Source organism: Haliaeetus albicilla, chromosome Z, assembly GCF_947461875.1.
Source record: "Haliaeetus albicilla chromosome Z, bHalAlb1.1, whole genome shotgun sequence".
Taxonomy (NCBI): Eukaryota; Metazoa; Chordata; class Aves; order Accipitriformes; family Accipitridae; genus Haliaeetus; species Haliaeetus albicilla.
This window is the reverse complement of record NC_091516.1, coordinates 44,366,681-44,392,394: the sequence shown is the minus strand read 5'-3', so window position 1 is coordinate 44,392,394 and position 25,714 is coordinate 44,366,681. Positions and strand designations below refer to the sequence as shown.

At 42.3% G+C, this 25,714-nt stretch overlaps 1 protein-coding gene across 5 annotated transcripts; it reads left to right on the top strand.

The window, feature by feature from the left end:
• The first annotated feature begins 5,977 nt into the window (after positions 1-5,977).
• On the top strand, positions 5,978-20,866 carry CLTA (clathrin light chain A). Of its 5 annotated transcripts, none has more exons than XM_069777524.1 (7): positions 5,978-6,188; positions 13,502-13,539; positions 15,427-15,544; positions 16,521-16,632; positions 18,053-18,106; positions 19,355-19,390; positions 20,422-20,866. In XM_069777524.1, the coding sequence occupies exons 1-7, from the start codon at positions 5,978-5,980 to the stop codon at positions 20,591-20,593; spliced, it is 741 nt and encodes a 246-aa protein (XP_069633625.1). In that variant the 3' UTR covers positions 20,594-20,866. The 5 variants fall into 5 exon arrangements, with proteins under 5 accessions (XP_069633625.1, XP_069633628.1, XP_069633626.1 ...); XM_009913729.2 differs by lacking the exon at positions 5,978-6,188 and adding an exon at positions 6,312-6,464; XM_069777527.1 differs by lacking the exon at positions 18,053-18,106.
• Positions 20,867-25,714: the final 4,848 nt, after the last annotated feature.

Sequence of the window (25,714 nt, the reverse complement as noted above, 5' to 3'; positions counted from 1 at the left end):
TTGTTATTTATTTCATATAGCTCTCTAATAACAGCACAAAAATGTTGACCTTCACCATCTTTATGGAAATGGAACATGCTATAGGAGTAGCTTTTCTCTGTGCATTCCTCTGATTTTGCCTCTTCCTTTCAGAAAAGCAGATGCTGTCAAGAAAACAAATAGTAATGGCATCAGAAAGCCAGTCCTAGTTTTCCTTGTGCTTCTAAGGAAATATGACCCGTGGGGAGCCACATGCTATTGTTCCACTATCAGAAAGACACCTATTGCTATACTGAATTTGTATGTACCTAAATCAGACACTTCACCTCGCATTACAAATAAATTTGGAGCACCTTATTAGGTCTGCTGTAAGCAAATGATTGTACCCTTCAGGAATCCTAGGGCTCTGCAACCAAAAAAAAGTCTGGAGCAAGGAAGACTTACTCTGGGTGGAGGAAGACCAGTTAGAGAGCACTTAAACAAATGACATACATAAGTCCCTGGGCTGCACCCATGAGTGCTGAGAAAGCTGACTGATGTCATTGGGAGGCCACTCTTGATAATCTTTGAAAGGCCATGGCAATTGGGAGTGTTCTTCAAGACTAGAAGAGAGCAAGTGTCACACCTATCTTCCAGGAAGGCAAAAAAGAAGAATCAAGGGAACAACAGGCCAACCAGCTTCATGCGCATCCCTGGGAAGGCGATGAAGCAACTAATCCTGGACATGAATCTCAGGAAGGACAAGAAAGTGATCAGGAGTAGTCAGAGTGGATTTACAAAGGGGAAGTCACGCTTAACCAACCTGATAACCTTCCACAGTGAGCTGGCTAGCTTATTGGATGAATGGAGAGGATGTTGTTTACCTTGGCTTTAGTAGGGCTTTTAACACTGTCTTCCACAACATCCTAATAGACAAGCTGACGAAGTATGGGTTAAATAAATGGACAAATAAATGGACACTGAGGTGAATTGAAAACTGGCTGAACAACCAGGCCCAGAGGTTATGATAAGTGGCACAAAGTCAAGTTGGAAGCAAGTCACTAGTGGTATACCTCAGGGACTGATACTGGGGCCAATACTGTTTAACTTCATTAATGACCTGGATGATGGGGCAGGTGCTGCTTCAGCAAGTTCACAGATGATACAAAACCAGGAGGAGTGGCTGTTACACCAGGGGGTTGTGCTGCCACTCAGAGAGGCCTTGGTAAGCTGGAGAATTGGGCAAAGAGGAATCTCATGAAGTTCAACAATGGGAAATGCAGTCTTAGACTGGGGTGAGAATAATTCCATTATGGTAAGAATAACTCTTCAGTACATGCTGGGGACTGAGAAGCTGGAGAGTAGCTCTGCAAAGAAGGACCTTGGGGTCCTTGGGAGCAAGAAGCTGACCATCCACCAGCAATATGCCCTCACAATGAAGAAGGCCAACAGCATCCTGGGCTGCATTAGGAAGACCATAGCCAGCATGTCAAGGAAAGTGATCCTTCCTCTGTACTCAGCACATCTGGAGTGCTGAATCCAGTTTTGGGCCCACAGAACAAGAAAGACATGGACATACTGGAGCAAGTCCAGGGCAGGACCACAAAGATGATTAAGGGACTTAAGCAAGTTTCATATGAGGAGAGGCAGAGAGCTGGGACTATTTAGCTTGGAGAAGTGATGGCTCAGGGGAATCTTATCAGTGTATATAAATACCTGATGGGAGAAAATGGAGAAGAGGGCAATAGTGTCCAGTGACAGGAGAGCAGCCAATGGACACAAATTAAAATTAGAAAAAATATATATAAAAAAAGGACATTCAGTCTGAACACAAGAAAACCTTTTTTACTGTGAGGGTGGTCAAACACTGGAACAGTTTGTCCAGAGACATTGTACAGTCTTCATCTGTGGAGAATACTTAAAACCAGATGGTGACAGTCCTGGGAAGCCTGCTATTGCTGACCCTGCTTGAGCAAGCAGGTTGGACTAATCAGCCTAAGCAATTCTGTGACTTACCCGCCACTTCTTTTGATAAAAAATCAACCCTTAATGTCTAATTCCTTATAAAAAATCCTACATTGCATTCTATTCTCTGGGTTCTTTAGCCTAACTCAATCCATTAAAAATAGGGTTTCACAATCTCACGTTCCCAAGACTTTATCTTTATGGTATTGCTGCTTCTGTCATTCATATTATTTCAAGTATCTTGTCCCCATATTTGCAAACCTGCCTCTTCATACCACTCCTCCCTGATCTCTTGTAATATTATTTCCTACTGTTCTGCTCTGACAGTCTGTCCCTCTGCTTTGTTCATCTTTGTGCAGCTCTCTGCTTCCCTTAGGCATGGGACAATGTCTATCCTCTGCTTATTCAGATTCTACTTGAGTACCAGCACTGCTGTGATGGTTAGAGATAAAGCCGTTAACAGTGACAAGAAGTAGTAGCACTGCACCACATGTCTATTAGCTGTAAGTACATTTCTTACTTTACCTGCTACTTCTGGGTGTCCTTTGGAAAGCAGATGCACCTCTTACATTGGGACGTTTGTGTTTAAAATAGCAGACACTATCAGCAGTGTCTCCTCTTTACTCCATCCAGTTGAATTCTCATGGCAACTAATCAGCATGGTAAACTGAAAGCAGTGTTGGCTTGCTGTGGTACTGGAGGCCTTGCAGCAGAAGACACGTTTGTCAATATGCATATGAAGTAAGGGTGAGACCCTTCAAGCCCTCTCACCTAGGTGGTGAGTCAATGCTACCCAAGGAGTCTCTGTCATGAAACAACTGCCTTCCTTCTCGAGGTGAGAACTACATATATTTAAAGGCTAGCCTCTCTTGGGTGTTCTAGCAATAAACTTATGTCTGCAGTTTGATTGTCTGAATGTGTGAATTGCTCTCTGCTCTTCCAAGGTAAACAGAGTGGGCAGCTGGCTTATTCAAGCTGTTAATGTCAATATGAGTTATAGTCCCTGGCTTCGCTTTAATTCCAGCCCTGTCAAAAGAAGGTGAACAGCTGCAGCATGCGTCTGTGGTGCAGATGGACTTAAATTGAAGGACAGTGAAGTGTAGGCATGTTTTCTTTGTGGGCTTTAGTCTTCATAAACCTATTTAGTAGAACTGTTAATTGTAGCTGTAACTGCCCAAGTCAGTGTATGTGCAGTGATGTCTACAAATGTGCTCTGAGGGAGCATCCAGATTGATGTTAAGTGATGTGCAGGGTAGCTGCTGTGAAGCAGACAGAAGCTGTTAGCTTTACGTGCCTCTCAAACCAGTTCTTTCTAGCTCCTGTAACTTGCAGAGGAGTAGCAATTAAACAAAGTAGCTACAACCTTTCAGATATAGGAGTCTAGTTATAAAAGATGAGGTTCTCATAACTGAAAAGCTAGTTTTTGTTAACTTCTGTCTATAGCTTGAAAGTCCCTAGCCATCAGCAGCTCGGGGGAACCTCTGAATTGATTTCAGTGGACCTGGACCAGACCCTAGTCATTATGTGCTATCGCCTTCTAATTGCTGTTAACTGTTGGCTTTTGTGCAATGAGGTTCTAGTCAGGGAGATTTCCTGAGATGTGGTTCATGTCCAGATGTCAGTTGTATAATGCCTTTCTCATCTGCATGCTTCCGGAGAGTTGGAAAGACTTGCATTTAAATTTTCTCTTCTGGAAACATCCGTTCTACTAAATATTTAATTTCTTAAATCAAAAACATTCTGAAGGAGTCAGTAAAAATCCCACTACTCTGTTGCAATGATTTCCCTCATGTTGGAAGTGCAGAACTGCAATCCCATATTTTTGTAAATGTTTGAAAACATCTTTTTAAACTATTTTTAAAACAGATCTCCGTACATTTAGAAATTGGAATTATATGTCATCCTCTTTCAAAGAATGGAGAGAAACAGAACTACCCTGAAAGTCTTCTCTAGTCTGATTGCCCTTTAGTCTTTCCATGAAGGTTTATTCATGTAATATTCCTGTAATAAACTCTTCTCCTCAATGTGACACATCAACAAGCCACTGTATATGAATTATGAGGGCTACTACTCTTATGTTTTGTAGTGGCCTTTAAGGAGTGACATCTGCCTTTAGAAAAGGAGCACAGATGACTGTGGAGAGATGGAACACAGATGACAATTTTCTTGGGCCATTTGCAAGTTTGTAATTCTGCTTATATTTCATATGCCTTTGTCCCTATTCTGCAATTTTAAGACATGCATGTAACCAGATTTGCTTTTCATTTTAAATCACAATATTCTATTTGTGTTTGTGGCATTAAGTCATCAGAAATCCCCCACAGGGCTGAGGCAGTAGAAGAGCAAAAGAGGAAGTTACTAGGTTGTCTTCCAAAATTCACTATTCACAGTTAAAGGGAAGCAGTGAGATATTCCACTTTTGTTTACATGAAGGAAAGAAGAGCACTGAAAATGCACACAGGAGTTGTTAGAAGAAATTATGGGACAAAGCCATTGAGTTTCTGTGAGAGCATGGCATACACTTCATGATAATGTTTCATTTTTACAGTCTCCTCTTGTGAATTATGGGCCTGCTTACTGCTGTTATTCTTAATTCTTTAGTTTTCCTGTGGCTGCTGGAGTTTACCTAAAATAAATAACCTTGCTGTGTTTCTCCTAGAAGACAAAATTCAGAGAAGTCTAGCCTCCTGCTGTGCCAAATTCTGAGTTTTCACAGGAGAAACCAGGCACATGAGGTGAAGTCAGCTTTCTGTCACCTGTCATGAGTTTGCTTGCTCTTTTTTCCTTAGCAAATGATGTTAACAGTAGGGAAGAATGTGTAACTCACCATGTGTTTTATCTCGCACTATTAAATTCACATAGGGAACAACTGACTTGCAGAGTTACATTTTCCTCTGAATTTGGTCACCTTCTGAAAGAGGCTTGAAAGGATTATAAGGTAAGCCTGGGTGGCATACCTCTAACATACCATGAAACATACACACAGACTTATAGGCAACACGTAAGTGGAGTTTAACAAGTACCTCCTGCAGCAACTGCGCTAACTTAAGAGCTGCTAGCATAATTTTTTCTTTTCTGCATTTTTCCCTCCCCTTACTCTCCACTGTGCCAATAAGCGATTTGCAGCTCTGTATGATAAACCAGATGCAGAAACTGATCGAAAGAACTTTGTAAAAAAACCTGCGTGTATCAGAAGTCACTGCCCTTCAAATAAAGACTTTTGTCAGTATACGGTACTTGAAATTACAGTAATTTAAGCTTCCCATTACCAGAGAGAACCCCCCCAAAATCGCAACAGAAGACAGCTGAAGTTTTTACTGACTTATTCTGCAGGTTCAGATTTGCCTCCAAGAGGCCGATGGCGCAATGTTGGGCTGGCACTGGCCTTTACACCGGGTCAGTATCTCGTCTGCACTAGATTCAAGAGGCGCGCACGTCCTTTGGCAGGAAGCCAGCACGCCTTCACTTAACGGGGTGGCGACAGAAAGGCGACGGACAGTCAGTCCCTGCCGCAGGGCAAATGCTGCTCGCTGCCCGAGGCGGGAGCACGGGCCTGTCGGTACCGAACGGGCCCGCCGAGCCGACCGCTGCGTGCGCAAGAGGCGAGGGCCCAGGCCGGACCCCACGGCGTGGTCGCCCACTGGCGCCCGCCGCCACCCAACTCCTCCGCGCGCCAACGTCTGTGGGGAGGTGACAGGGGCTGGACTGCCGGCCCGCGGCCCCGCCCCGCCCCGCCGCCGGCGCCCCGCCTTCTCCAGCTCCCCACCGCGCTCTTGGCGCTGGTGGGCTGGAGGCCAAGGCATCACGCGGAGAGTCCCGTTAGTCCCGCCGCCGCTCGCTGAGTGGCTGTACGGCTGGGCGGTGCTCGACTCTCATTGGCACAGGCTGGGCGCCCTCCCCTTCCGCGCTGTTTTCTGGCGTAGGCGCAGGTGCGGAAGCTGCAGCTGCTCACGACTCGGTGCCGCCGCCGCCGCCGCCGCCGCCGCCGCCGCCGCCGCCGCCGCCGCCGCCGCCGCCGCCGCCGCCGCCGCCGCCGCCGCCGCTTCCCGTCCCTATGGCCGACCTGGAGCTCTTCGGTAGTCAGCAGCAGCCGATGGCGGCCGTCGATAACGGGGCGCTGGACGGCGCCGAGGAGGATCCTGCCGCCGCTTTCCTGGCGCAGCAGGAGAACGAGATCGCGGGCATCGAGAACGACGAGGGCTACAGTATCCTGGACAGCGGCGAGGTGCCGTCGGCGCTGCAGGTTCCGGAGGGCCCCGACTCGGGTACGCGCGGAGGGGCCCCGCGAGGGGAGGCGCGGCGTCCGGCGGGTGGGGCGGGGAGGAGAGCGGTCTCGGCCTGGCGGGGCTTCGCAGCTTCCCTTCTCCCTCGGAGGCCCCGTGACCGGGAGGTGGCGGTGCCGGCGGGGCCCCCGCCTCGGCTTTCTGTCCGGAGCACATGCTGCCTGTGGGCCGGGCCTGCCTGCCCGGGGATGGTCCCGGGATCAGGTCCGGGCCGTGCAGGCATGCTGCCTTGGTCGTCCTGGGTGTGTTCTGCCTCGTGTAAGTTATCTCTCTGCTCCCTCAAATGGGGTGGTGTTTATATCTCCTAAAGACGCCTGGGTGCCCAGGCTTGCTGAAGCGTAGCCTGTCGAGAACACTGCTGAGTAACACTGATCCCTTTCTAATCCAGGAGCCAGCCTGAAATGAAGATCCACTGAAACCAGAATAAGTCAGTAGGTTGTGTCCTGCCACTTGTGTTTCTGTCTTCAGCGGCAGCGATCCTAGTCTTAAAGTATGCTAGCAGTTGAGCTAATGTTTACTTTTACTAAGCCTCTAGCCTTTGTTCCTTGGTAACCTTTGTACTGAATGTGAGAAAACTGGCACTGCAGAACCCCGTTAGATTTAGAGGAGGGTGGCTATGTATGTTGGGAACTGGAGTTTAGTGTGTTTTCAGTTAGTCTAACAGTAGCTAAAGCAGCTCTGAATGAACACTTCTGATTACAAAAAGTTTAGGTTTTTTAGTGGAAGTCTAAGTGGAAAGGAGTTGTGAATGTAGGATGGTGCTGCACTTAACTGAAGTTTCAATGCTCTTGGAAGACTTTACTTATGCTTGTCACTGGGTCCATAGGAACATATTTGCTCTCATGTGACATTCCTTTGTCACTTCAGGAAGATGCCACTCTTCAGGCTAAGTTGAATAACTTTGCTCCCCGGTTCAGTCTTGGAACATCTTTAGAATTAAGTCTTCACCATGTAACTTGATTTCTGAAATTACTGGCATATCTTATGTATGAGCGTGCAGGATCATAGTATCGCTTGGAATAAAGCCAAACTAGATAAACTGAGTAATGGAGACCTGCTGCTTCCCGTGCTTATTTAGTGGTAGTGCAGCCCTTAGAGTCAGCTCATTCTTGAAGTTCAAAACATACAGACTACATACTTCCTGTAAAAACGGTGTTTGCAGGGGAGTAACTTGCTCAGGCACTAGAAATGAGGATAATCGTTATCAGAACACTATCCTGTTTTGATATCAGATGTAACTTGACTTCCATATTCTATGTATAGTGCAGAAACAGACACAGTGGACACTTCCCCTCTTACTTTCTGAAGCCTCAGACAAGCATTATGCCTTATATGGTCTTTACATTCCAAACAGACTCTGGAATGTTAAAGTAGTTCTTTGAGGACTAATTTCTTTGGAGAAAGTTCTGACATCAGCCTTTCTCACAAGGTGCTAGAACCAACTAGATCTGTACCATCTCTACATGCATGCAATGTGGCTGTTGCAGAGTGATTACTTGTCAAAAAGTCAACTTGTTAAATACTTCTGGATTGGTTTGATATGTAAAAGTAGTTCTTCAGCTGCTTTTCAAGAGTTTTTTTTCTCAAGACACGTAAGTTGACTTATCATGGAATGCAAGACTGTTATTGGAGAATTTTCTCTAGAAGGAAGGTCATAAAATAATGAATATGGTAATATGATCTAAGGATCTGGGAAGTCGAAGTGATCTGTATGTCTTCTGCCTTGCTTGTATGCACTGGGATTGCATTTATTCTCTGGCCTGTTAAATAGGCATAGCAGGTTGTGCTTGTGGACTTCTGGTAGTCCCATTTTTTAGCAGAACATCCATTTGTTGACTGTCGGAGCCTGTACTTGCTCCCTCCTTGTTAAAAAGTGCGGACTGCAACAGTACAAAATGTAGTGGTTCAGGCATGATGACAAATGATCTAATGACTTCTGTTTCCATTTGTGTTTGAGGTTTCTTATCTCATTGGTATCCTAACAAATAGCAGACAGCTCTAGTCCATATTAGTTCACTGAACTGTTATGTAAGTATGTTAATTATGTAATTATGTTAAATAGGTGGATGCAAATTTATTCTTGAAATAATACAAAGTCTTATGTAAATCTGTAAGCATTGTGATCAGGGATTTGTGGATTTACTTTTTTTAACTGTAACCTTTTTGAACTCCTTATTTACAGGTCTGTTGGATAAGTTTTCTTTCTAAAGACTGGGCCAAAAGTCATAACTCAGGTAGCTCTCAGCTGAAGTTTGAGGATCTTAACTTCAAATATTGTGAGGAGGAGTCACCAAGTTCCTGAAATACATTTGTGAGAAACATGGTGTCTCACACAACAAACAGTTTTTAAATTGCAGCCTCTTAAAAAAAAAAGTTTAGACAAATACATGGACAGTAGTGAACTCCATGAACTGTTAATATCAATATCAAAAACCTGATATTAGTGTATATTTCTGTTAATTGTAGTAATGGTGGATACTGGGTGAGTGTGGGGGGAACGGCAGAATGTTGCCAAGCTCATGTGTCTCACTCAGAAAACAGGAGGGACTGTATAAATCAAGTAATACAGTGCTGTTGCCTAGTTATTAGTAACTTGGTCTTTTATGAGATTTTGGTGATAAATCAATGCCTGCATTTGTTCACACTCAAATTCTTCAATTCTCTCCAGTCTGACTGTACTAGGTCTTCAGGTTATAGCAGTTGACTTGCTATGTCCTCTGAGCAGGAGAGAGTGAATTCAGGTTGAAGTGTGTGGCTTCTAGAACCTCTATGTCAATACAAAAACCTTGTGACAGCTTGTCAAGTAGCTTCTTGTGGAGAATTACATTCAAAGACAAGCAGTTTTAAATGTTAACAATCATGGAAATATGCACAGATTTAATGTAGGCTGTCTAGTCTCAAACACTGCCTTCACAGTTTCAAGCTCTGTCATTTTTATATGAACTTGAATGAATGAAGTTTCTCCAGCTTCTGAAGAGGCTCAGGAGCCTTTCTAGCAATTAAGAAACTTAACTGCGCTTGGTAGTTTGTCCATAAACCACATTTAATAGCCTTTCAGGGACTGATTATCAACTCACTTGAAAATTATTTAGGAAAGAATTGTTTTCTTCCTGTCTGCTCTAGTTAGCACCACAGACAAAAAGAGTTAACTTGTTTGTGACTATTGATATTTTTTCTTAATCATTTGAATGGCTATGGTTCTGGGTTTTCCTATGCAATCAGTATCTTGAGGCTTCAGAACACCATAAGGTAGGACTGAGAAAGGTATAATAAAGGGATGGTATCTGTTTAACTTGTATTTGCTGTCTTGTGGTGGTATTGCATTATTATAAAGCTCATGGCAGAAAAAACTATTTTTCTGTTTACAAGAGAATACTATATCTATTGGGAAATTACAGAAGCTTTTATGGCACAGCATTATGGCAGAGAGAGGAAGATGTGCTCTAGTACTAGCCTATTTAATATATTAAAAATAAGGGAATTCTAATGAGTTTTGGTATGACAGCAGGTTAGAACTAAAACACAGGAAAAGCGCTTTTCCTGACCTGCTTGCCTTTATTTTGCACACAGGTGTGAGAATGAGTTATAGCTAGAAAACCTATTTCTGCCGCAGTTTCTTGGATAACTATCTAAACAAAAACTTTGGAGGAGATTTCTTCTTTCTCATCCTCTTATGGATGAGACATAGGTGAAGTGGAAGCATGATCTGTGCCCAAGGGAAAAAGGATAGGAAACTAGGCCTTGAGTGATGAAGTTACTTAACCTTATGCCAGAATATATTAAACTTGGTTATGTTCTTCTGTTGCTTTAACTATTGCTACAGGTTCACTCAAAGTAGCAATGAAGAAGTAGAGTACTTATTGTTTAAAAGAGATGTTGAAAGTAGGTCATAAAAGTACTTTTATGAATGGTCATATTGAAGTTCATTTCTCCATTTCTCCTGCATGAGGATATTTTCCAAAGCATAGCTGGGTAGGAAGACCTGAGGAGAAACTAATCCATGTGTTAAACTGTTGGACTTGTGTTAGAAGAGCTACCTCTCCAAAAAGGGAGCTCCCTCTGACTCTTCTGATAGCTGTTGTCTTTTGCATTGAGGTAAGACTTTCAGAGAGGCTAGTGAACAAGGCTAAGCAAACTTCCTTTTATGCCAAGTAGTACTGAGTCTAGTATTAATGCAGGTAGTTGCCCTGAGAGTAGTTGATCATCATTGTGATATGCCTCTGAAGCTATATGTTGACTTGTAGGACTGAAGTGACAAAACTGTTGTATTTATCTTCAAGCTACCCAGCCCTTTCTTTTGTAAGCTGTAGTATATGTGGAGGGCACTGATTCTAGCTGTCTGTTTCTGCCAAGCTTGGCTGTTATTTCTCTCCTGTGAATGCAAGGTAGCTGATAGGGCTTATCCTCTCCGAACCCTTCCAGACTCTGAAAACTATATGGGTTGCTGGGTGGAAGTTCGTTATTACTTATTGTCAGGTTGTGTTACAGAAATGTAGATGTTTGGATGTGTTCTTTCTAACAGTATCCTTAGAAATAAAGCTTTACCTTAAGTTCAGAAGCAAACACCAAGGAATATGGATCATTACTAACTAGAATAGTTCTAAGTGTGCAATGTTAACTTCAGGACCTTCAAGGTGCAATACTGTGATAGAATTGGATGGATTCTGAAGCCAGTAGAGAGCTCTTATTGTTCATGGCCAATAAAAACATGATGAGAGATAGCAGTAACAGTATTTAGGCTTTTTCTGTGGGAAGTTGGGCATTAAATTACATGTTTCTGTGGACAAAGAAATCTGATACACAGCTAGCATTGATTACTGATATGAAGGCTGGCAAGCAGATAGTTTTTCTAGACTTCATACTGAATTACACAAACACTGAGACTGGAGAGCTGAAATCAAAGAATGTTTGACTATTGGTCTTGTTCTGGTTAGCATACTTCCTTCCATACGACAGCATACTGGTACAGTGCCATTTCCTTTTCTGCTTGCAATATGCTCAGTCAGCATGCTGACTGCATCTTAAACACAGTTCCAGGGAGCTCAAAACAGATGGGAAGTTTGTTTTAACATCTTTAATGCTTCTGATGTGGGTGCCCTCTGGAAACACCTATCTCTGTGCCAGTTAGTGGCTGTTTCTATGCAGAATAAAAGCGGCCCTGAGACAAACACATCTGTTTTATCTCAGCTGCAGCCCTCAGCAATGGTGGTGTTCCTTTTACCTCAGCAGACTACCAGCCTGAGTAGTGAAGACCTTAATGAATGTTTTTTAGTGTAACAAAAAAACTTAATCATATTATCACAGTTCTTGGAAGAATCTTTAAGACTTACTAGCCCTCTCACCTAGGTGGTGAGTCAGTGCTACCCAAGGAGTCTCTGTCATGAAACAACTGCCTTCCTTCTCGAGGTGAGAACTACATATATTTAAAGGCTAGCCTCTCTTGGGTGTTCTAGCAATAAACTTATGTCTGCAGTTTGATTGTCTGAATGTGTGAATTGCTCTCTGCTCTTCCAAGGTAAACAGAGTGGGCAGCTGGCTTATTCAAGCTGTTAATGTCAATATGAGTTATAGTCCCTGGCTTCGCTTTAATTCCAGCCCTGTCAAAAGAAGGTGAACAGCTGCAGCATGCGTCTGTGGTGCAGATGGACTTAAATTGAAGGACAGTGAAGTGTAGGCATGTTTTCTTTGTGGGCTTTAGTCTTCATAAACCTATTTAGTAGAACTGTTAATTGTAGCTGTAACTGCCCAAGTCAGTGTATGTGCAGTGATGTCTACAAATGTGCTCTGAGGGAGCATCCAGATTGATGTTAAGTGATGTGCAGGGTAGCTGCTGTGAAGCAGACAGAAGCTGTTAGCTTTACGTGCCTCTCAAACCAGTTCTTTCTAGCTCCTGTAACTTGCAGAGGAGTAGCAATTAAACAAAGTAGCTACAACCTTTCAGATATAGGAGTCTAGTTATAAAAGATGAGGTTCTCATAACTGTAAAGCTAGTTTTCGTTAACTTGAGTCTTCCCCTACTGAAGTTAGTAACTATGTTCTTGGAGACTAGTATCTTCCAACTTAACTACCATGTTTGAACTGATGACTTTACAGTCCTTTACCTAATACAGTTAATGATTGCTATTCAGAGCTCAGTGATACGGACTTAATACTTGCCTAGTTCCCTGATAAAGGAGTATGAAGAGCTTCCTGTGTGCCATTAACACTGCTCGTGTGAAACTGGGGCATACATAGCCACGAAGAAATAGAGGATACTGCAGCACAGTGCTCTTAGTTTTAGGTGAATTATCTATCTTATTTAAGAAGGTGGTGCAAAATAACTTGATTTTCTGCTTACTATTGTGTGACTTTGGTACAGTATCTTCTTTCATTGAAGAGCGTTTTAACATGGTGGAAACGCTTCTGTGTGATAAGTTTATCCATGGTGGCATTATGGGTGAGACAAAGGTAGTAACATGACTTGTTATATCACACAGGCAGATGTTACTTAGCACTGTTCCAGAGAGAAGCCTTCCTGAGATTTAGAAGTTCTGGAAAATCTTGGTATGTTTTGCATAGTCTGGAGATTTAAATAGTTTCACAAACTCAAATGTTTGTCTTGCAACTGACATATGTTCCCTATGGCTGTGTTTTAATAAGGTGAAATTTTAGGGTTCTGTGGCAAAGATTCCTAGACGATCCTGTTCCTGAGGCTCTACTGCCAGTGTCACTTCAGTGGGAGTAAGGCTGCAGCTGAAGTGGGAAGCTATCAAACATGTCATCACAGAAGGTAGCAGAAAGGTGACTTTGCTAGGAATGTTAGCTATATCTTTTGAGCTGATTAGGAATTAGGAGGTAACCAAACTAGGATAAGAATTACTAAGTGTTAGCTGCAGGATTGTTAATCTTTCAGGTAGAGACTAAAACTGTGAGAGTCATGCTGCTTAAATTCTGTACAGTTGTTGAGTAGTCACCTTCTAAGACAGGGAGGAGAAAGTGGGAGTAACTTTAGAACACTGTCTGTGGCAGCTTCTCAGCAGTATCAGCTCTGCTGTTTGTGTAGTCTGAAGCATGATCTCAAGATGAAGAAATGAACTTATATTACTGGTTCTGTAGAATAATGGCTCACTTGCTTTCTTGTGCCTATCCGGTAAAGTGCAGACATAAGGAGGTGACCCTGCAGGGTTCAAGTAACACTCTTTGCATAACTCCACATTAGATACTCTAGTAAAGCTTTCCATACAATTTACGGAAATCAGTAAATCTGGCTGTTCTGTCTTTTCTCAAATGGCTAAACTACAGTCACTTCTTTACAGGTGCTGTTGATGGAGTGGTTAATGGAGATGTCTATCAGGTAAGACAGAAATATTCCGTACTTAGAATGTGCTGTTCTACTCTGAGAACTTTACCTTAATCTAGACTAATACTTCCCATTTCTTGTCTCTAATGTACTTTTATCTCACCTCTGAGGAGGAACTTCTATTCTGGTAGCTTATCTCATAAAGCTGTTAATGCTCTTAATATGCCCCTCCTCTGAACTTAGAGGCAGCTTAAAGCAGCAGTCCATTTTGAATTATGACTTAATAGGACATAACCACTGTAAGCAGACTGACAGGCTCTGTTGTATGACTTAGTGTTGACTTGCCACTAGCTAATAAGCTGAAAGCATCCTCTGACTACCTAGTTTAAAGCCAAGTTTTCTGAATTACTTATTCTTTAAGGATAATTCTTGCATCCTGGTTGTCTTACCAGGATTCGTCTTACAAGGTGCTGACTGAAAACATTATACACTTAGGGATATAAAGTTGCATGAAATTAAGCTGCTGGCTAAATAGCTCGATCATAGTATGAAACCATGTTAGTCAGCCATGGTAATGAAGGAAGGAGGAGATACTTGCTTTATTAGTGTCAGAGAGGAATGAGGCATGAGGCAATCCCTGTGTTGTAACTGAATTTCACACCAGCTTGGTTAAGGCATTGTCATGGCCTGGTATCATATTTGGCTGGATAGCCCTGATTAAATGAATGCTTGGGAACAGGGCAGCATATGAGCTACTTCTCCATAGAGTTTTAAGTGAACACTGAGCTTTGTGGAGACACAAACAGCTTTCACTGCTGCTAAAATTTTTATATTCTCACCATTGCTGTGAGATTGATGAGAAAAGGTGTCTTACTGGCCCTTTTTGCTTCCTTATACAACAGAAGGTAGATGAAATATCTTGATTTTCTGTTTGCAGTTCTAAGTGACCAGCTGCTTTGGTTGATAGAACTTCATCTTAATAAGGAAGAATAGACTGAATGGGCTATATATAACTTTTGTTTTAGCTACTTGTAACTAGTTTGGCCCTGCAATTGGCCAATTCATTTTGGGTTCGATTGAATGTGAAGCCTGGTGCTGTTGCACCATCCTAGCTCCTTCTCTTTGCATTATTCCTTCATTGAGGGCTACAGGAGGTCCAAAGAGGGGCAAGATGCAGCTGAATCTGTTGTCAGCTGCAATCTATGTGGTACTGTCAGGAGTGGTATTTCTTAGGTCTTTTAATAGTAGGGTGAACCAATAAAAGTTGTTGGACTTGGAGTATCCTCTGTGGTAAATAGCACAATATTCATTAGCTTTGCGAATCTGGTGTATTGTCATAGCCTTTTTCATTGCAAGTCTTTAAGCTATTGTATAGTAAAAAGTATGCTAGTAATCACGCTGTTTTGATGCTTAAATGTTGAAATACCCCTTGTGTTCTAAGCTGCACACAGCAATCTAAATTCTGTAATATCTTTAAAGGACATTGGCTTTTCATATCAGTTCAGTTTGCAAATGTCTCTGAAGTAGACAAATAAGTTACAGAGAATGTTTTAAACTCCTGTGCATGAAATGGTAAAAAAATAAAATTACTTTCACAGCAAATATTAAGGTGAAATTAACTGGATGTTCTCTAGGCCTACAACTGCATAGTGAGGTGCTAGGCATTGTCTTCTGCCTTCTTCAGGCATAGAGCTCTGGCACAGTTTGACTTCGCAGTCAGCTTGAATTTGTGTTTGATCATTGATTGCTGAATTAATGAATTCAGTCCTGAATTAATTTGCTTCAATCCTACTATAGTTTGTGGCAAGACGTTTTTCATGTTAATGGTGGAAATGTGTTATGTGCTCAGTTCAAATAGTTTAATTTTATGTAGCTAGTAGGCAGTTATCTGAAATATTCAGTTGTCATGTATAAATGACATTACTGTTCCTTCCCTTTAAGGAGAGTAATGGTCCAATAGACTCCTATGCTGCCATATCCCAAGCAGATCGACTGCAGTCAGAACCAGAGAGTATTCGTAAGTGGAGAGAGGAACAAAAGGAGCGTCTGGAGCAACTTGGTAAGGGGGGATGTTTGTTGCTGTGGTGTTCTTTCTTGTGAGTAACTTAGTGGCAGCTTCTTAAGCAGCAGAATTCTCAACCATGGCTTCTGGCTTTTGGGAATCTAACATGCTTCTTGAGTTTGAGCAGCAAGTCTGGATGAGTCTTCCAGTAAGCAGACTTAATACTGGTGTAGGAATTGGCAAGCAAGTGGCTTTCTGAACCTTAAGAGTATTCATGTGGCCTGCCCTTTACTTGCAAATAAGCTGACAGAAAATGAACAGCTTTTATCAGTAGAAAAGAGTGAATAAATACTGTGGCCATCAGCACTTTTTTCAAAGGATAAAGTTTGCTCATTTTGTAATTGCTGAGGCTGTCTGTCACATGGATCTTAATCTAATAGCTAAATTAAGTAATGTACTAGTAACTAAAATAAATACTGTTGTCAAATGCAGTGATACCTACCTGTGGACAGCTTCTAAGAGCCTACAAACTGGTATGCTTTCCACTTACATTAGGGAGGAGGCTTTGCTTGAAACTGTTAGGACAGAATCTTCTGTACAATGTGAATCTGGATAGAGCTGAGCCTGTTGCTCCTCTTCTGGGCTAGTTACAGCAGATACATGTCGAGTACCAGGCTAACTTTGTCTAAGCACAGAGGCTTTACTGAGCTTTGTTCTAGCACTAGCATAGCAAGGTGACTTGTTTCTGTTTCTGAACAGTTTGCAGGCCAACAGACTTACTGAATCAGTCTACAAATACCTACCCTAAACTGAAGTGGACTGTGCCAGTTCTGCAGCAGAGGCATTCTGTTTGGCTAATCCTCTGAATGTTCATGATATTTAAGAGTTCTCATGGCCTAAATCAGGAAAGCTCCTAACCCTTATCTGAGTAGATAAGCAACTGTCTTGTACTAGAGTGCACCCTGAGCCATCAGCTGAAATGTTAGCAAGATCCAGCTGCAACAAACTGACAGATCAATTCTTAAATCTTCAGATGCCAACTCACGGAAGCAGGAAGCAGAATGGAAGGAGAAAGCAATAAAGGAGTTGGAGGAGTGGTATGCAAGGCAAGATGAAAAGCTCCAGAAAACAAAAGCCAGCAACAGGTAAGGTTTCTCCAACCATCTGAAGAGTTGTGGTACTGGATATGAAAGTAATGGGGGAGGGAGGTTAGAATACTTCTAGTATGTCCTAATGCACTAGTCCTTCAGATCATTAGAGTAACCTCTCCTACTAAGAAATGGGTCTCCAGTGGTAGACTATCTTTTTAAGTTTTTTTAGAATCTAGATTAAATGTTCAAGAATAGCAACAGAAAGCATTAACATAAGGAACCAGAATTGCTGAAGATTCCTTAAGACACAAAGTTTGAATGTGGCCAGAAAAAGTTTAATCTACCCACTTGTTTGCATGCTTCTAGTGCACAGGTCTTCAGTGACTGTAATTACCTACCTTGAGACTAGCAATCTTACTTGCTGTCTTTGGAACACATGGAAGTGGCCTTCTAGTTAGTCTTTGCTAAAAGTTATTTCATTAGATATCTTAAAAACTTTGGCTGCTGCTTTTGGAAGTGTTTGATAAATAACCTGGCTCAGTTCTGCTAGAGAAGAACTAAATGATGACTTGTGTCTATGTTAGGTTTGAATTGACTAATTATGGGCCCTGGGGCAGAAACTAATGACTGGGCTGCTGGTTTAGTAAGCTCTTACACTTTCTTAGAGGTTCCCTTTGGAATTTTGACTACAAGCTACATAAAGGTAAATGTGATAGTACTGACTTAATACTACTTGGATCTCTATTTCTGACCTAGGGTTGCCAGTGTAATTCTGTCCAGGTAATCGTCAGGGTTGCTTTATACTTTGGGAACCCACAGACTTTGAGATGAGTTGTTTTTTTGAAACACCAGTTTTCTTATCAAAACGGCCAGCAGGTTCGTCTTGAGTAAGTAGAGTCCTAGGTAGACTCTACTTCTTACTAAAGGAAGAAAGGAGCCTATACTTCCTACAGAATTACAGATTTGACACTGCCTTTACTGAGGTACAGTCTTTTGGTTGGGCCAAGAAAGGGAAACAGGATTGGCACTCTTCTAGTTGGTGGCCAGAGCTCATTATAAACCCCATAGCTTTTTATTGTGGCCAGTGTTGGAGTGCAGGGTATGCATTCTGGAGCAGGGTCCATTTAACAACTGTTGTGCAGAAGGAGTGTTTGGCATTCTCATCAGCCTGGTGAGATCTCTCTCCTAATGGTAGTTTCTGTCCACTGGAAGTAGCCTAATGCTAACACTGGGAATCCAGTCCTAAACTAGCTGGTCCAAACTTCTAGGATGTAGCAGAGCTTTTGTGTTGCCCCTCTGAGGCAATGGCTTAATTGATACATTCCATGTGGTAGCTGCTTTTCTGTTACAGTAAGCCTAGGTGATACAAGGCTAATGTGCTTGTTAAAACTGCCTTCAGCTGTGTTCCATACTTCTCATCCTTATCTCTTTTCTCCTGCCTGCTTGCCTGCCTGTTGGACTACTTGCTACCTAGGGTGGCAGATGAAGCTTTCTACAAACAACCCTTCGCTGATGTGATTGGTTATGTGTATGTTGCTTAACTACTAATTCTGTTTGCTAGTCACCTAGGTAATGGAGGATCAGAAATAGTGCTGAATGCCTGAAGGTAACTTCTGAATATTTCAGGGCAGTATAAGCTAATAAAAGTGAATAGCTTTTACTTTTTAGACTGACTCTGATCTGCAGTATTAAGTACAGTTTTCCTGTAAGGATCCCATACACTGCACAACATCCAGCACTTTCAGATTAAGTCATGTAGTATACATAGCACTAGAATTTTGGTAATGACTTCAGTAGCCTTTAGGTGTAGGGGTTTACAGTTGTTTTCAGGCCAGTGAACACTGCTTAGCAAGATGCTTTGCTGGGTATGTGGGTTAGCGTCTGCAGTCTCAAATGGGTGCTGTATTTAGTCCTAGTCACTTCTACAGAGAAGCACAAAGTCTAACTCTGCATTCTCTGTAGTATGCATTGAGCTCCTGATTGGTGCTCATTTGCCTACATAATCAGAAAAATATTCAAGCAATGCTTGCACATAAAGCTCCACAAGCCAAGGAAGGTAGAAGGCAATCACCTGCTATAAAACAGGGTAGAAGAGGTGTGTGCATATAGAAGTAGGATGCTGTTAGAGAACAGATGAAAAGTACAAGAGGGTGGTATTGGAAAATCAGCATTAGCTGCTGGGGGAACATTTAGGAGCAGCTCTGTGTAGACATTTTGCCAGCCTAATAGATCAATGAGAATATAGCCATGACTTTCAAGCCCCAAAGAGTATGCTAGGTTCTGTGGGGTGGAAGGATTGCAGTGTTCATTGGCTTGTTCTTGTATCTTAATTTCTTTCCTTAATTTGTAGTCTTGAATTGAGTGTGGCCATGTCATATTCTGAGGTGACACCTTTAGAAGGTGTATTGGTGAGCCATGGCGTGGCTTTGAGTGCATTAATGTTGAAGGTCCAGTGTGGAATTTTACCTAACTGTAGATGGATGTAAACAAAGACTTGTGAAATGATGGATTTACAGGTGGTGGTTGACTTTTCTGAAGTCTTTTGGAGTTGATTTTGATAGATTATTTTTTCAGATAAACCCCTTATTTTCATATATCCAATGCAAATGTGCAGTTTAAGTGCTGCAGAATGAAATTGGCAGCCTGTTTTCCTGAATGTAGGCTAAGCTACTAGTGCATGCTCAGCCAGCTGATCATCTGCATTAAACTCATTCTCATTTTCTGTATCTGACTTAAACTTTCTCTCCTTGTTTCTTTTCTTCTCTTCACCTTTAAGCACAAACATAAATCATCCTTGCTACAGCCTAGAACAGTTAAGTAAAAAAATCTTCACTGCCCCTTAAAAGCGTCATGTCACATAAAGTAGCAGTGTTGTAGTGACCCTTGTCTTCAGTGGTGTCTGTAACCTTATCATCCCTGTGAACAGTGCTGAACCCTCATGGGAGAGTCATCTTCACTGCTTTTTCTGTACTGCTTGTTGGAGTAGATGGATTTGGTTTGATCTCTTGATGCTTACTGCTCTTGCACTCAGGCAGCTCCCAAAGCCCCACAGTTCATGTAAACCAGATGCTGCAGTGTTATCCCTCTATTAAAGCAATGCTGTTGGCAGCATAGCAATGCCAAAATGATACAGCTGGGAAGCCACTGGCACTAACCTGTACATCATATACAAAGCCTCCTTAGAGTCTCCTCAGGGGAGAGCAGGGGAAATGTGTTTATCCTGTGAGCTGACCTCAAACAAGTCATCTCCTCTGCCAAGACATGCTTTAGCCTATAGCACCCACAAGCATGTGATTAATGACTTAAATTCCTTTTGATTCATGCTGCTTCACTACTGCATTGGGAATCATCAGCAGATAGTTTTATGATGGCCTGTAGGCCTTTGGGCTGATTTAAATCCTCAAATGGAATCTGTTTTAAGACATGCTTGCAGGGAGTTGTAAATTTCCAGTTGGCAAGTGTCCAACAGAAGCCATGAAGTGGCAGAGGCTAGTTAAGACTTGGGCATTTCTCCATAAATAAAATGCCTGTGTAGGAGTATTTGACTTCCTGGAAGTTTGTGTGGTGACTCCTTAGGCAAAGACTCAATAGCTGTTCTTAAAACCAAACACCTGTATTCCAACATTTTACACAGCAATCCTCTACACTGCTTGTGCATAGCATACTACTGCAACCTACTTTCATCTCCAGGGTTGGGGCAGTGGGAGCTTAAGTAGCCATAATGTTCACAAGCAGCTGTCAAGTCACATTTATGAAACATGCTGAAAGAAACTGCATCCTGTAAGAGGGAAGAAGTGCCTTATATGTTGGGCATTAACACAAGGTGCATTGCATTGCTTTTAGGGCAGCTGAAGAAGCCTTTGTGAATGATGCAGAAGACATTTTTCCAGGCACTGAGTGGGAACGTGTGGCTCAGCTCTGTGACTTTAATCCCAAGTCTAGTAAGCAGGCAAAAGATGTGTCCCGCATGCGTTCAGTTCTCATCTCACTCAAGCAGGCTCCTCTGGTTCGCTGAAGGAGAGCGCAATGGAAACACTACAAATGCAACATCTTAACCTTACTCAGAGAAGCTATGTTTGCAGTAATTGGATTAATTGTTTCAATGTTTTTTTTGGACCAAACCTCATGATGTATCTAGAGCTGATCATTGTTTGATTGCATGTTCTTCCTCATGTTTCCTTTCTGTGTCTGAAATGGGAGAACCTCCAAAACTGTAGTCTCTGTGCTATTGTGCACTGAGATGTCACTTCCCACATTACTGATATTAAAGATCTGTTAAACAGAAAAATGTGTTGACTTTGGATTAATTAAGAAAGTCTCCTTCTCCCTTTTGACAAGGGGTGTTTGAATTCAGTGTGAGCAAGCATTTCTCTTAATTACTAATGATTTCACCTTGCTAGTGACTGACCAGCCAGCAATGTTCCTGGTCTCTTGAGAGGCTGTCCTGTTTGTCTCTATAAGCTCTTGAGACCTTTAGTTTAAAAACTGCTTCCCTATCCAATTTATCACACAAGATAGAAGCTCTAGGAAACTGGAGCAGCAGGCTTAAGGAGCTTACCTCACTTCCAGTGGAACTGAGGACACTGCCTTCTGAAGGTAAGCAGTTCTCTGGTTTTCTGCTGTCACTCCAGCTGCAGATCTTAGGCTAGAAATACATTACAGGGCACTGAGTAGTTAAAGCCTTTGATATTCTACTGCATATTCTATTTGCCATGTAGTCAACACTGGCTTCATATGCAAAGTCCTGTTGTGCAGAGGCTTTTTGGGTGTGTTTGATCTGCATCCTTGTCCTTACTAAGTCTTGCAGATGCTTTCTTCCACCAGTGTGGTGGACTGGAGATTTGGAAAGAAGGGAAGACTTGCTTTTACTGCTGCTCATCTACTGGGTTGGAGCTCTGTCTGCCAAGGTGGTTGAATTTGAAACAAACTGATCCAGAAAATCTCTGTTCTGCTGCCTCCTTGGCTCTCTAATCTCACCCAGCATTCACAGGGGCTGTATTCTAGCCTTGCTTTGGTAAGACTTACCTTAAGTGTCTGTCTTGTAAGAATAGTCTGTTCAGTCTCATACATTATTTTACCATTATATCAAAGATACAGTGGCTTAACTAGTGTGTAGCAGAATTGCTTTAATACCTTTTGTGTACAAGCCGGAAGGTTAGTCCAAGCAGCTTGAAGAGGGCTGCAGATGCAGATTAAAACTTACTAATGCTCATGGAGTTGTTGCACAGCAACTGTCTTACTAGCAGCTGTGTCCCATTGGTGAATAAGATATTGAACAAATGGTTGCCAGTTGGGCTTCAATAGTTAAGGTGTACTTTACTGTTGTCTGTAGTGACTGGAGCTATTCCCATGTTTGCAAGTGTATTCACAAGCTACTGATAAGTGGTGATGAAAATGAAAGTAGACTACAGGTCTGGAAGCTTAATTCCATGGAAGATTAAAGCAGGAAAATATTTTCTGAACTGCACAGGGATACCACAGGTGAGTTTAATAGGACTGAAGCACAAAGCAAGTCCATAGAATAGTGATACTCAATGGTAGCCTTGCCCAATTATGCATGCACCTTGACTGGAAACTTCCTTTCTTCTAGTCATCCCAAAGCTCTGCAAACAAAGGCTTCTAAAATGGTTTGGTAATTCAATAAACAAAACTCCACTGCATTAAATACACAATGTTTAAAATGTTAATTTCAATTTACTGGAATTTGAAAGATCAGATTAGAGGTGTTCCTGCACACTGAGTTATGGAACTGATTAATCAAGACACTGTCCTATCTCATAGGACATTTTATCTGTGCTAAGGGCATGGTTTTGAGCTGAATCCAAGAAAATGGGCAAAGACTCTCAAATTCAAGATGAAAGCAATGTTACAGAAGTTAAAGCAGTGTTTTATAAGCTGGGTTTGCAGGTGCTAACCATGTGTCTGCAGTTCTCTTGTGTATACCATCTAGCTGGAACACTTAAGCAGCTCTTTGGGTTTTGGTTACCTCCTAGATCTTGTGCTGAGATTTTGTAGATTCTGTCTTCTGCCTTAATTTTATATTCAAGCATGCTAGCTCACTGGCTCCCTCCTACCTCCTGTATCAGTGCTGTTGCAGAATGACAGAAAGGCTGAGGTCGGAACGGACCTCTGGAGGCCATCTGGTCCAATCACCCCTGCTCAAGCAGGGCCATCTAGAGCTGGTTTTCCAGGACCACATCCAGTCAGCTTTTGAATATCTCCAAGGAGAGAGACTACCATCTCTTTGGGCAACCAGTGCCAGTGCTCAGTCACCCTCATGGTTAAGAAGTGTTTCCTGATGTTCAGGAGGAACCTCCTGTGTTTCAGTTTGTGCCCACTGCCTCTGGTCCTGTCACTGGGCACCACTTAAAAGAGCCTGGCTCTATCTTCTTTGCACCCTCCCTTCTATATACATTGATAGTTCCAGGCTGAACAATCCCAGCTCTGCCAGCCTGTCCTCATACAAGAGATGCTCTAGTTGCTTAATGATCTTTGTGGCCCTTTGTTGGACTCTCTCCAGCATGTCCATGTCTCTCTTGTACTGGGGAGCCCAGAACTGAACCCAGCACTCCAGGTGTGGCCTCACTAGTGCTCAGACTTTGTGTCTGAGAATTATTTTAGATACTTAGACCTTGTGGCACTGAGCAAAAGAATCCTCAGCTTTATCTGGGCCAGTTAGAGCCCTTGTCTGTGCTTCTGAACACTGACTTGCTTCCTTCAGAGTCAGCATCTGTCAGTTTTGTGACTTCATGTGACAATTCTCTGCTTCTGGCCTAGTTGAGCATACTCATTCCTGTTTACTGGCCTTAACTTCCCACTGATGCTGCTTATCTCCATAACATGTAGCTGATGCAGAAAACTGAGTTAGTGGAATCTGGAAAAAAACCTGGACACTTCTTATCCTTCGAACAAAACTCCAGATGCATATGCACAAAGATCTCATGCAGCATTGAGAGAAGCTGCAGACTCCTGCTGAATACATCCTGGTATAGAACTTGCTTTGTTTAGCTTGTGATCAGGTGGCAGCCAGCACCCAGCCAGTCTGAAATAATAATAGTGTTTGTTGAGAAGGGGGGTGGAGAGAAGATCATGGGTTCGTTAGAAAATGACAGTGTTGCACCTTCATCCTCTAAGCCTGAGGAATGTGGATAACAGTTTTAAGTAGCCATAAACCAACATGCTATGGCTTGCTTGTTTCTTGCTGATTTATTTTTTTCTGAGCAGCTGGTAAAGATGGAAGGATATAGTTTACTGGCTTGTGTTTTAGAATGGACAAGATGGGTGTCATCTTTGCCAGAAAAGAATTCCTCCAGCAGAAACTGTCATGTGGGCAAGCTTGTTCCTCTGCAGAACTGTTGTGCTGCAGCAGCATGCTGTGGCACTGGGTCATGGTGTGCCTGGGGCTGCAGGGTATCTGCAAGATCCTCAGATGTTACAAGGTTACTGACAACCCAGGCCTTTGTGGTCTGACTTTGTAGGGGATGGTCCATGTGGTATGTTCTGGTCCCACAAAGGGTGGGCTACTCAACACTGTTGAACTCGGGAGTGTTTAATTAGTCTTGCATCAGTAATGCAAGTTTCACTGACAATTATGTGTGATTACAGTGTTGCAATGCCTTTGGCTACAGTCACAAGCACACATTTAATCTTTTGCTTCACCTGGCTGTTTACTGGTTGCAGCTGGTTACCATGTGTAGGAAATTTACCTGGCCTAAGACATGAGGTATGGATAAGGTAAAATCCTACTAGCTTTTTAAAAAGTGCTGTATCCATACTTATCACATGGTTGTGAAATTGAAATTAAAAATAACGGAACCTTTGGAAAAAAATCAGGATATTTCTTCAAAATTTCTCTTTCAATGCTGTCTTCATACACTTTAATTAAGCACAAATTTGGCACTGTATTTGCATTTAGAATTTCTGTGTAATGTGCTTCATGCAAAAAAAGCTGGAAGTATTTGGAACACCTGCAGACACAGAGTTACAGCAATGGTAGTCTAATAGTACAAGCAAGGCAAAAGTGGTGTGGAGGTGTGTTCTCTTTTTAGACTAATGGAGAAAAATGTGTGCTTTCAAGCATGCAAAGCTTTTTTCGGCTAGCAGTAACAGCCTAATGGTAATTTGTGATTTGTTAAGGATATAATCGATGTCTGAGTGAGGTTAGAAGGACAGCTGTGAACCCAAAAGCTTCCCTCAGTTATGACAGAAGCTGTATTACTTGTCTTCTCATTGCTTTGCTCAATCTGAAAAAGCAGTTGTCTGATTTTATACCAAATTGCAATGTACAAGCAGTAGGTGGTTTGGGCACTGCAGCAAAGTATATGGTTTGATCTTTGATCTTGTTTTGTGTGAACTTAGCAAATGAACCAACTGAGAAGTGCTACAACTGTATGTGCAAACTTAAGCAAGGCTTAAGAAAAATTTGGCTGTCTCTGTCTTCTTCAGAATCTCACAGGCATTTTCAGTTGTTACTAAAATATATTATATGCCCACAGTGCAAAGCATCTGCCTTCAGCTTAAGCAAACAAACATAGCTTTGTGCCAGACTAAAACAACTGTACTAAATACATGGCTTTAGCACCTATACTTCAGCTGCCAAAGCACTAGTTCTAATGTGCCTTTGGAAAATGGTTTATCAAACACAATTATCTGGAATAGTCCAAGGGCTGTACAGTCCAGGTGTTTTACCCTAATGCCTGTAAACTCTCTACACCATTTGAAAGGGACACAGTGATCAGATTTCACTGATGGAGATCAAATTATAAACTCTGTCTGCACCTTCTTGTCTGAGATGTGTTTCTGTGATACAAACTTGACATTGCTTCCATTGGTGGTATGTCCAAGTTTCTGATGATTTTGATACACTTAAATGGAGGAAGGACAGTGCTTCAAGACCACCAGAAGGCCTGAGGCATTTTTTAATTCTGAGCGTCTGGATGGCAGATCAAAGACTCAAAATAGTGAATAACTAAACTTGCTGCTCAGAAGATCAAAAAGAAATTCCAAACCTTGATGCTGTACTGATTAGCTATGTGGCTTGCAAAGCATCAGCAATGATCTGTAAAAAGATAGCTAGCAAAACTCAGCTGGCCTCCTCACAGTCCCAAGTCCTGGCTGGTTGGGTTCCTAAGCTTAG